Raw genomic sequence first — 12,452 nt, forward strand, 5'->3', positions numbered from 1 at the left:
TGAAAAACAAACAATCAACCAATCGCAAAATGTAATGTTATTGTATTGAAAGGAAACTGAGTCTTTTATCACAGCAGACTTCAACAAATTTCAATCTATTTTTTAAAGATAATGTACAATTTCTGCAGTTAATGAAAAGTGTGTTGAGGGGGCGTATGATTGGACTAACACACACATTTATTGTGTGTAGTGTGTGTGTATGAGAGAGGGGGAAGGGCAATGAAAATGCAGTCAGACGAGAAGTACTTTGGCCAAAGAAGTTTTTGTGCGTAGTCTAAATTACCTGCTTGAGTGTAGTTTGATTGAAAGATACAAGAAACAAATTATGGGACTTAACAAATCGAATTGATTCAATTTGAGTCTTTTGAATTATTATAAAGGATAAATAAATAAACATATGTCGCCTATTTCAACCAAAGTGAAGAAAGGCTCATTTGGTGGCATCTTAGGAGGGGGGGGGGGAAGAGAAGGGGGTTACCTATAAGAAGTTTTTTGGTCCAATCTTTGGATGCTCAGCGAAGACAACTCACCGCGTCAGGAATGTCTCCCACTCCGAAATGACGTCTCTTTCCCACTGTTGATCTTTGTAGGGAGATGATCCCTTGAATTTTAGTGCAGGCTTGAGGGGGGGGGGGCAAATAAACTCTAGCTCAAGGCGTTTTTGTTTCTCTTTTTCTTCTTGGACGAAAGGAAACTTTTGTGTCTCTTTCCTAACAGAAACACCATCGCTGGAGCTGAAACATACAAACACCATCGCTGGAGCTGAAACATACAAACACCATCGCTGGAGCTGAAACATACAAACACCATCGCTGGAGCTGAAACATACAAACACCACGATTTTTTAAGATATAACATTTATCATGACTTCAGTAATTATTTGTCGAATAAAGACAGTGATTAGTAATTTTTTTTTTACAAAGCCTATAATAACTCACCGTGTCTATTTGTCTCTCTCTCTATATGTCTGGTACACTTTTTTTTTACACGTCATTTCTCTTATATTACCTTCAGGGACGGACTGGCTATAAGGGCAACTGGGCGATTGCCCGTTGGGCCGGTGCCTAAATGGGCCGGTGGGGCTGCCGAATGGGCCACTTTAAATGTAAGTAAGACCAGTAAACTTCATTGGTCTTACCTTACCTTTTATAAAGACGTGATATTGATCTTAACATACATAACTGTGTATTAAAACCACATAATCCGATATAATGGATTGGCTTATAGCAGTTTACCGTGCTTTTGTAATAATCCTCTATACACACTAAGAGATTAACAAACAACATAACACCTATGTTTTTTTTTTATTGTCCTATACAAGTCGAACTAGTGTGAACATACTAGTGTGAATCTAAAACTGGACCCTGAACTGATAATTAGGAAGTATTCCCTCATGTTATGATGTAGTTATGTTAGCAGCAGTCTGTAGACCCAATGTCAGTAAAATTGACTCAGTGATGGATTGTCCTCTCTAATGTGCAATATATATTTGGATTGGTCGGTTCGTCGCAAGATCCCAGGATTTCACAGCTACGAAGTCATTGACAAACCACAATTGTTATTTAAACATGGAACCAAACAGAAATCGAAACGAAAAGGTAGAGATAAAAAAAAATTGAGAGATAAAAAATATAAAAAACCTGCTAAAATTCTCTGCCAAGAGATGCAGGTCAAATTACTAATTTCCTTGCCAGTTTGACTCAAACAATTCAGGAACGTCGCTGAGTCTCATGATAACTTCCACGAATCAACATTAACTATTCAATTTCCTCCCGGAGTTCATGCCACGTCAGACTACGTTGAGACACTAATTCGTTGTCCCAGATCTTTTATTGAGATTGTTGAGATGTTACAAGGTGTTACTGTGACATGCCGGGGCTTCTGTAGATGTATTTCTAGATCTAAATAAATCTGAGAGATTCAATTAACGAAGATCCTTTTAATTCAAATACAGAACTTTAATTCAAAACTTGGAATTACAAAAATATACAGTATGTACAGAAATAAAACTTTATCAGATGAATACCTTCTTTCGAAGCTCAATTATAAAATTTATTCAGATTAATAGTAGATCTAATAAAATACAAGACTTGTCACTGCAAGTTACAACTCAAATCTGTATAAAATTTCCTTCACAACTAAATCTAAATCCCGCTTTCTTCCAAATCATCTTCTTAACTCCGCCCCCCAGACGCTTGCTTTAGAGAAACCCTGTAATATAGCTCCGCGCCAGATGTCAAGCTGTCACCGGATGTGACACTCCTATCCACAAAGTTGCAGACGTAAACGCTCTAATTCAAGGATATACATGTACGCCTTCACCTTCAAATGTCTTTTACTAATTTAATGTCGCCTAATGTGATCACCGTGTGATTGTCAAAAGAGTTGACCCGAAGGCTCTTCGCTCTATAGGCGTGTATGCCTGCTTGAACAAACCGTTCTGTCTGGGAGAGGGCCAAGTCAATGTGTAGTGACATTTTTCTGTGTGGAAAGACATGCTCCAATTTGATTCCCATTTCTGTAATTCATCTAATTCTCTTTGTAAAATGTCTGTATCATGTGTTGTTTTTATTGTTCTATATATTATGCAACCGTCTGCGAATTATTTGACTTTTGTTTCTGAACTAATGCAATATGGTAAATCGTTTATGTAAATAAAAAATATAAGTGGACCTAAGGTTGTTCTTAGAGGCAGACCTGAGTTTACTGTTATTGGTGTTGATTTATAGCTATTTATTATTACAGTTTGTTCTCTCCCTATCAGAAAATCGTAAATCCACTGATGCAGTGGACCATCAATGTGAAAACGTAAGCCCATTCTCGGATCAAGTTGAAACTTAACACAATTATGTAGTGTGCCTTATTTGCAACGAAGTTGTATTCTAAAAATCTATGAACAAATGAGAAAAAAAATTAACTAATTAATAAATAGTAACTAATCATTTTCTTGAAATCGTAAAGGGAAATACATCATACAATGTTAAGAAATATGACTTTACATGTGGAATTATTCTACTTAGATACGACTTTTTTTAAAAACGATTCTTTATATTTTTCTTGTTTTAAATTTCTTTTTAACCACAGAAACATTCTTTAATTACCTAATTGGATCCAATCAGACCTCTTGTATTTGCATAATAAGCTATCTGTAAATGTCCACACATTAGATACACCTGACTTTCACATTAGATACACCTGACTTTCTTAACTTTGGTCGAGCTATATTACAGGGTTTCTCAACCTGTGGATCGAGCCCCCTTTGGATTCAAATGACAATTTTCCAGGGGTAACCTAAGACCATTGCAAAAATAATATATTATCTAAAAAAAAATTCCCATATGCGGTCGCAGTGGGCCCGCGCTTTCATAGGCCCCGTGCTAATTCAAGGTGTAATTATTAAATTGCAAAATATATACGAAAAATTCCTGGAAATCTCCTGAATTTATAAAAATCTTTTGACAACTTATAAAAAGCTCTTTAAAAATAGACAGAAGTGCCAATAGTTGGTGTCATTCATTGCGGAAAACGCTAATCCTACGCGCGATAAAAGAAAAAAGGCATTGTCAGCTTTCATGTAATAAAATGTAATACTCGGGCGAATTTTCATTTAATCGGAAGGTCCAATACTTTATTTACTTCTATAGTCACTTGCATATAAATATGCCATAGGTTGCAAGGTTCGCACTAGTTCGCAGTGTAAAATGTACTTGATCGCAATTTTGTACTTAGTAAAGAATGAATAAAATTCAAAGTCGAATTTTTTTTCTAATACAAAATCCTAATTTTCACTTATTATCCACCCAGACTAGGCCCCGCGCAATGAGTTTCGCATAGGGCCCCGCAATTGTTAGGACCGGCCTTGCCTGTAACTTCACTTCCGTCTCAGATTCCATTAGCAAGCTCTGCACAGAGAATACCTTTCGCAATTATTTCAACATTTGTGTTTATAAAGAGAGAATGTTTGTTTTTTTTCACCTCTACTGCGTAGTAACTTATTGTATTGACCAGTTTACAAACATTTCACTTAGAGACAAGATTTCTGTCATCTACAGCCTAGAGTCTGTAACTAGGCTGTTGTATATTGTTGAGTATATGTATCAACATATTGGCGTAACTAGGCTGATGTATAATGTTGAGTATATGTATCAACATATGGGAGTAACTAGGCTGATGTATATTGTTAGATATATGTATCAACATATGGGAGTAACTAGGCTGATGTATATTGTTAGATATATGTATCAACATATGGGAGTAACTAGGCTGATGTATATTGTTAGATATATGTATCAACATATGGGAGTAACTAGGCTGATGTATATTGTTAGATATATGTATCAACATATGGGAGTAACTAGGCTGATGTATATTGTTAGATATATGTATCAACATATGGGAGTAACTAGGCTGATGTATATTGTTGAGTATATGTATCAACATATGGGAGTAACTAGGCTGATGCATATTGTTAGATATATGTATCAACATATGGGAGTAACTAGGCTGATGTATATTGTTGAGTATATGTATCAACATATGGGAGTAACTAGGCTGATTTATATTGTTGAGTATATGTATCAACATATGGGAGTAACTAGGCTGATGCATATTGTTAGATATATGTATCAACATATGGGAGTAACTAGGCTGATGTATATTGTTGAGTATATGTATCAACATATGGGAGTAACTAGGCTGATGTATATTGTTGAGTATATGTATCAACATATGGGAGTAACTAGGCTGATGTATATTGTTGAGTATATGTATCAACGTACGGGTGTAACTAGGCTGATGTATATTGTTGAGTATATGTATCAACATATGGGAGTAACTAGGCTGATGTATATTGTTGAGTATATGTATTAACACATTGGCGTAACTAGGCTGATGTATATTATTGAGTATATGTATTAACATATGGGAGTAACTAGGCTGATGTATATTGTTAGATATGTGTATCAAAATATGGTGTAAATAGGCTGATGTATATTATTGAGTATATGTATCAACATATGGGAGTAACTAGGCTGATGTATATTGTTGAGTATATGTATCAACATATGGGAGTAACTAGGCTGATGTATATTATTGAGTATATGTATCAACATATGGGAGTAACTAGGCTGATGTATATTGTTGAGTATATGTATTAACATATGGAAGTAACTAGGCTGATGTATATTGTTAGATATATGTATCAACGTACGGGTGTAACTAGGCTGATGTATATTGTTGAGTATATGTATCAACATACGGGTGTAACTAGGCTGATGTATATTGTTAGATATATGTATCAAAATATGGTGTAACTAGGCTGATGTATATTGTTGAGTATATGTATCAACATACGGGTGTAACTAGGCTGATGTATATTGTTAGATATATGTATCAAAATATGGTGTAACTAGGCTGATGTATATTGTTAGATATATGTATCAACATATGGGAGTAACTAGGCTGATGTATATTATTGAGTATATGTATCAACATATGGGAGTAACTAGGCTGATGTATATTGTTGAGTATATGTATCAACATATGGGAGTAACTAGGCTGATGTATATTGTTGAGTATATGTATCAACATATGGGAGTAACTAGGCTGATGTATATTATTGAGTATATGTATCAACATATGGGAGTAACTAGGCTGATGTATATTGTTGAGTATATGTATCAACATATGGGAGTAACTAGGCTGATGTATATTGTTGAGTATATGTATCAACATATGGGAGTAACTAGGCTGATGTATATTGTTGAGTATATGTATCAACGTACGGGTGTAACTAGGCTGATGTATATTGTTGAGTATATGTATCAACATATGGGAGTAACTAGGCTGATGTATATTGTTGAGTATATGTATTAACACATTGGCGTAACTAGGCTGATGTATATTATTGAGTATATGTATTAACATATGGGAGTAACTAGGCTGATGTATATTGTTAGATATATGTATCAAAATATGGTGTAAATAGGCTGATGTATATTGTTGAGTATATGTATTTACATATGGGTGTAACTTCTTGAGCTTTAGAAAATATTGCAAAACATGCTTCAGAGTGGAACCCACAAGGGAAAAGAGAGACTGGAAGGTCAAAGCAAACAAAGAGATCAGTAGACCAAGAAACAAAGATGGCAAACAAAGATGTTTGAGGGGAATGGCCCAGCACGGAGCCTGATGGCTCACTACTGTTGCGGCTCTAGGCTCGAATGAGAATCAAATAAGTGAGGATAAGCAAGTAATTTTGAGAAGTCCTATTGTTTATAGTGACTGGACTGATTGTATGGACCCTTAACATTAAAGCATTTGTAGTCATGCAGGTGTACAGATTAATCCAGCCTAGTATATAACTTATACTGTTTCGTGTGAATCGTGTTCTTAATATCATTTTTATTATACGCATTTTATTTAATCAATATAGAATATGACTTAAAGCTTTAAGAACATATCTGAACTAAATACATACAAAAATTCTTATAGAGTGGTCAGTCCACTATGGCCTTTCAATTTTGTGAACCGGGTTGGGGAGAGGGGACAAGTTTTCGTGCTGCTTTTTGAAAACTTTTTTTTTCTTAAAGCTCCTCTAGTCTAAATTCGAACTTAAGGTCTCTAGCCTCCATGTTGAAATGCCAACGTGTTAGCCACTGAGCCGTACAAGTACTTATAAAAATAGAAGGTTTTATAGTCTAACAAAGTCTATAGTTTTAACTTTGTAGGGAACAGCCTAATTCACTATAGAAGGCTTTTTTCCTCTTAGGTTAGTACATTTCTATATAAAAAATAATTACATTGATTGATTACGACTAAGTTATTGGTCAATGATTCATTGATTTGTGAACTGTTAGGGAAAGTGAATAATTATGTAAATTTTCAACTTGATCCGAGAATGGTAAGTGGCAGAGATAACGTGTACAAAATGTGTACTAGACAGAGTCAGCTGATAGAAGCTTTGCCAATAAAAAGGAAATTAGTTTTGTATGACCTTTCAACTCTTCACACTTTCTGTCAGACAACAGTCAGTAGTTCTATAAAAAAAAAGTACACAATTATGGCAACGTTTTGCTATGTGTTCAACTAACATATTGTGTACAAAGTACACATCTAACATTGATAGTAAAATAACCAAAATTTCAGTCTTCATTGGATGCTGTACCACTGAAGCATCTACGCTTTCATTTCCCCGAATATTTTATACAAAGATTTCATATCCAGGGCTCGAAACTCAGCACGGAGTGAAAGGATTGAGTCTGTAGTATGAGAATGTCTATCAGAGTTGACAGCCAAGGGCGATGTCTAGATTATGGTATAACTTTTGTCGGCATATTATGGCTAGGTGTGACCTTAGGACAATAACATAATACAATCCTTATTCGAATATATTCAAAACCTAAAAAAAATAAAAAAAGAATACTTAAATTTTATGACACTGTTTTCTTTACCCAATGTTAAGTTGACAGTGACCCGGATAAAGAAAAGCAAGTTTATATAAATGTCAACACTTACTTTCAAAAGCACGCGTTTATCTTAACAAGTATAAAAACTAGTAGTTCTTCAGAGGCGTCGACCTCTAATTTTTAAAAGCCTTAAATATCAACAGAAGTTATCCACATGGACGTTTTCTACCTGAGGTTTGAACATATCTCTGTATCTCCTTAGCATTGAAATTGCGCTTAAGTGTTAGGCCAACTTTTGATAATAATATTTTTTTACAAGGCTTATATTATAACTCAGTCTGTCTGTCTGTCTGGGTGGAGTCTTTTACACGTTTTTTCTCCCACTTCCCATTCTTGGATCCAGTTGAAATTTCGCACATTTATTCTTAGCTGATGACAAGACATGAATCAATTCAAAAATCAACTAATTGGCTAATCAATTATTAGTGATAAATTAATTCTGTTTATAAAAGGGGAGTTAAACCTTGGGGTATTGAGATATATTACAGTAATTGTTCTGTTCTAAACTACTAAGTATTTTTTTTTAATTTCTTTTTTTTTTTATATTCCTTGTTAATACTATGCGATTAAGAAAATCATGAAATTAAGCTGATAACACATTACAAACTAAATTATTCCTTAAAAATCATTAATATTTGAATGTGATAACATGGTATTTACCCAATACAGGACATAGATTTCTTCTAGCAGGCTACGGTGACGGCACACCTCTGTTACTTAGATATCACCTACTTTGACAATTGAGATATCGTAGTGATAGTTATTGACTAAACACAATTGAAATGCATGAAAATAAACAGGATGTGGGCATGGTTTGCATGTCTGAAGCGCAGTCAATTGAATTATATGGTTGCTCAGCAGGGCTAATTTCATATATATTTCATTGAATCGTCAAAAAAAAAGACTATAAATAAAGTCACCAAAATTAGACACAATAAATCTCCAAATGAAGGCAAATAACACTGAATTTTTCTAGTGAATCTCCATACCTGATATAACTTGTTTTAGAGCAGAGCTAGACGATACACACACAAGCTGTTCTCGAAAGATTTAGAAGTCAGGATCAGTTTCGCCAGCAAAAAAAAAGTGCCTAAACATGATTTCCAGCATATTTGGTATCCTGGCGTTGTCTTTGGTTGTAAGCAGCTATGGTAAGAAGTAGATTACTTTTGCTATATTCTATAATTACGTGATGTTTACGGTGAATTCAATACCTTTCTGGGTATAAGTCAGATATAGAGAACCTGATTGTAGCAACCCACATGTTATAGGGATTGTGTGGTTTACCCAAAGACATCACTTTTACCAATAGATGTTGGTAGGTACGCATTAAAGCTTGTGGCTGAGTGGTAGACTACCGAATCGGGCGTAAAGAGTTCGAATCTTAGTGTAGGCTGGGATTTCTTTTTTATTTCGGGATTTTTATGGCGCCTCTGAATCCACCCAGCTCTAATGGATACCTGGTATTAGATGAGGAAAAAGTAAAGGTGTGCTTGTCACATGACATCCTCGTTAACCGTGGTCTACAGAAACAGATATGAAAGGGGATCTTTTACTCTTTTTTTTTTTACTCATTAAAGCTTGTTGGATTCTAAATTCAGCACTGAAAAAATGTCGCAGAGGGGGTGAAGAATGGGGTTAAACGATCTCGAGGTTCTGAGTTGGATAGTTTGTTTCTATTTCTGTCGCCACCTTGGCGTTTATAGTCTCATCTTACAAATCATGTAGTCACTTAGAAAAATAGTTCCTCTAATTTGAAAAGTTCTATTCTTCATAAACATTTAAAAGCGTAACAGAGTTCCTCATAAATATCTCTTCATGGCCTTTGATGGAAAACACTACAACTGATAGTAATAGTTCTGGTCAAATAATACTCTCGTCAGCCTTAGGAAACAAATAGGTCAGCACTATATAATACCCCCCCCCCCCACCAAATGAAATTAAATATTTAAATCTAAAATACAAATTCGTTAACTTATTTTTTAAATTTACGTTGTAAACTAAACTATATTTCATATAAAATAATTTTCACTACTTACTTCCGGCCATTATAAGAATGTACGCTATTCTTAACTCTTTCTCTCCTAACCGACGATACAAACGTTGATTCCATCAGAATGTGGTAAATAATTACGGAGAGAAAGAGTTAAAATCCTTGGTTTGTTGAAATGAACGGTAGCTGAAAACGTTGCCATAACATTGTCAGAAAACTGAATGAAATAGAAAGCAGAGAGTAGATAGGACTTTTTTTCCCTTAAAGTAAAGAAGGAATTATTTTTTTTTAAATGTCTTTTAACTCTTGATGCGTGAAGTTGAACTAAGTAGGCATTTGGAAGATGAGCTATTAGCACTGTCCTTCATCCAGGTTCACTTGGCAGCCAATGCATCGACGCCTCAGATGGATTCCTGGTAGAAGTCGGCTGCTGGGGGTATTTCTTTTGTCAGAACGGTCAAGTCGCTCGACATGAATGCCAGAATGGAACTTACCTGGACAAAGACTCTTTGACCTGCATCAAGTAAGCTTTTTAAAAAAAACAAAAAATAAACCAGAAAAACATTAATAAATACTTAAAAAAAAAACAAAGCTTGTATTGTGTAATTGTATCAATTAAATTGGATCAGTCATATAATTAAATTTGTAATAGATCTAGACTAACAATAATAACTCTGTGCGATTAGAAATACTTTTTTACCAATTGTTTTTATTTAGTGCATCTTCATGCTTTTAGCTTTCTCAATGTTACTCTCACGTGACTGGACCAGTTTGGAAAAAAAAAAAGGGGGGGGGGTGGTTGGAGGTAGGAAGAAGGGGTTATCTGAGGGAATCTTACCATAATGGCTTTGTAAGTGCATACCTTAACTTGTTCGTTCAGAGTTCAAGTTTCCTCAAGGGGACTAATTTAACTTTAACCTCGACATCTGTCAAGTACGATTTATTTCTCTTGTTCAATACCAAGCAATAGTTAATTATCTAAATGGTTTTTAATTGATTTATGTTTTGTCAGGTACAATAAGTAATATTTCAACTAGATCCGAGATTGGGTGTGGGAGAAAGAACGATTACAAACTTTTAACCAGACAGAGTGAGTTGAATTAAGCTTTGTACAAATAAGGCTTGAATGAACAGTACGTCCTGCCTTCTTTCTGTCCGTCCGTAGCCTACCGTTTAAATCGCAAAAAGTACAAAAAATAGGGAATACTGAATGACATAAGATAAATGATATCTCTGCCTACATTTTGTCTTTCATAGCACAAGTATTACAAATACTACCAGATGCGGTTATCCAGTGGACTGCAGTGAACTAAATGATGGATATTATCCAGATGTGGAGACAGGGTGTAGTTCATTTTATGTCTGTCTAAATCACGTATATATGGGTAGACAGTACTGTCCTGGTGGTAAGTTATCATTACAGCCTCTCTCTTATCTCTCTCTCTTATATATATATATATATATCTTCTCTCTCTTATTCTCTAGCATACACCAGGGCTGGCATTAGGCATAGGCAAACTAAGCAGCTGCCTAAGGCCTCCCGATTGTGTGTGTGGGGCCTCGCGCAGGATAAAATAAAATTAGAGAACAAATGAGAAACTTGTATCAGATCTCAAACATAGCAGTGCACTGATTCAATGTTGACTAGTCTAGCTCTGTTCCTTCTACAGAAATCACTATCTATGAGTTTCGGTTATTTGTTGATTTAGATATAGACCAGCAATTTTTTTTTTAAATTTAGTATTTTTTTTTCCCTTATTTCTTTTTGGTTTTTTAAATTCCATTTAGCCCCCCCCCCCTAATTCACTTCGCTTAGGGCCTCCAATTATCCAAGGTCGGCCCTGCAAACACAGTATAGCTTAAACTACCAATGTTTATATGGGACTGCTTTCTTTGCCAAACGCAATGAAACACCATTTGTTTTCTGTGTTAACTTATTTAAATTTATGTATATCTACAATAAATAATTGCTCTTATACCTAGCGAACTGATCATTCCATATGTCCCTCAGAGAGCCATGGGCTCCAGGGACTCAACGCTTCTAGTGGTGCCACTTTTCTCCCTAAAAAGTTACGGTTTGTGTTTTTTTTAGTGTAATGACCAAATGTTTGGAACTCACTACCAATTGATCTCAGACAGACATTACATTCATGAAGATCATTAATACCTTTCTGTCTAAAACTTTTTTTTAAAGATAAATTTGTCATTTTAGCTCTCGTGTTTATGTTTGTATTGCTATCAACGAGCTTTGAGCCTACATTTTGTTTGTTAACAGTGCAACATGAAAGAATTTATTACATATTTATTATTATGACTTTTTTATGCTCTCTCTGAACTTGCTATTACGTCCAAGATTTGGCACAGTGGTTTCCAAACTTTTTTCTTAGAGGAACACTTCATACATTGAACGGAACACTATGCTTATTTTATTTTTTGGAGAGATAAATCAACGTTGTGGCTTCTCCTTTTTATTATTCCAGTAGTTCATGGAACACATTTCAGGCCTCGTTGAACACATTTCAGGCCTCGTTGAACACATTTCAGGCCTCGTTGAACACATTTCAGGCCTCGTTGAACACATTTCAGGCCTCGTTGAACACTTTTCAGGCCTTGCGGAACACATTTCAGGCCTCGCGGAACACATTTCAGGCCTCGCGGAACACATTTCAGGCCTCGCGGAACACATTTCAGGCCTCATGGAACACATTTCAGGCCTTGCGGAACACATTTCAGGCCTCGCGGAACAGAAGAGTTCCGGGAACAAAAGTTTGGGAAACACTGATTTAGTAGCTCAAATTCTACTTAAGATTTCTGTTTGTCTCACTCTTAAAAGTCATAACATTTTTTTTTTAAAACAGCTCTTGTGTTTGACCCAGATCTCAAGATCTGCAACTGGCCTAGTCAAGTTCTTCCCCCATGTGGCACTGGAGTGTAGAACAAAAAGAACCTGTTGGCTGTTATGTTTGATTTAAAATAAATCCGCTTTAGCTTTG

General features: G+C 35.3%; 1 protein-coding gene across 1 annotated transcript; it reads left to right on the forward strand.

Annotated features, from left to right (window-relative positions):
- The first annotated feature begins 8,290 nt into the window (after positions 1–8,290).
- LOC106051414 (uncharacterized) lies at positions 8,291–12,452 on the forward strand. The gene is made up of 4 exons (XM_056043834.1): positions 8,291–8,617; positions 9,832–9,982; positions 10,717–10,865; positions 12,318–12,452. The coding sequence occupies exons 1-4, from the start codon at positions 8,563–8,565 to the stop codon at positions 12,392–12,394; spliced, it is 432 nt and encodes a 143-aa protein (XP_055899809.1). The 5' UTR covers positions 8,291–8,562; the 3' UTR covers positions 12,395–12,452.

This window comes from Biomphalaria glabrata, chromosome 10, assembly GCF_947242115.1.
Source record: "Biomphalaria glabrata chromosome 10, xgBioGlab47.1, whole genome shotgun sequence".
NCBI classification, from domain to species: Eukaryota; Metazoa; Mollusca; class Gastropoda; family Planorbidae; genus Biomphalaria; species Biomphalaria glabrata.

Coding starts and splice junctions, on each gene's coding strand:
- LOC106051414 (XM_056043834.1), top strand. CDS start 8,563: ATGATTTCCAGCATATTTGGTATCCTGGCGTTGTCTTTGGTTGTAAGC. Junction 8,618..9,831: donor TTTGGTTGTAAGCAGCTATG/GTAAGAAGTAGA, acceptor TCCTTCATCCAG/GTTCACTTGGCAGCCAATGC. Junction 10,866..12,317: donor TAGACAGTACTGTCCTGGTG/GTAAGTTATCAT, acceptor TTTTTAAAACAG/CTCTTGTGTTTGACCCAGAT.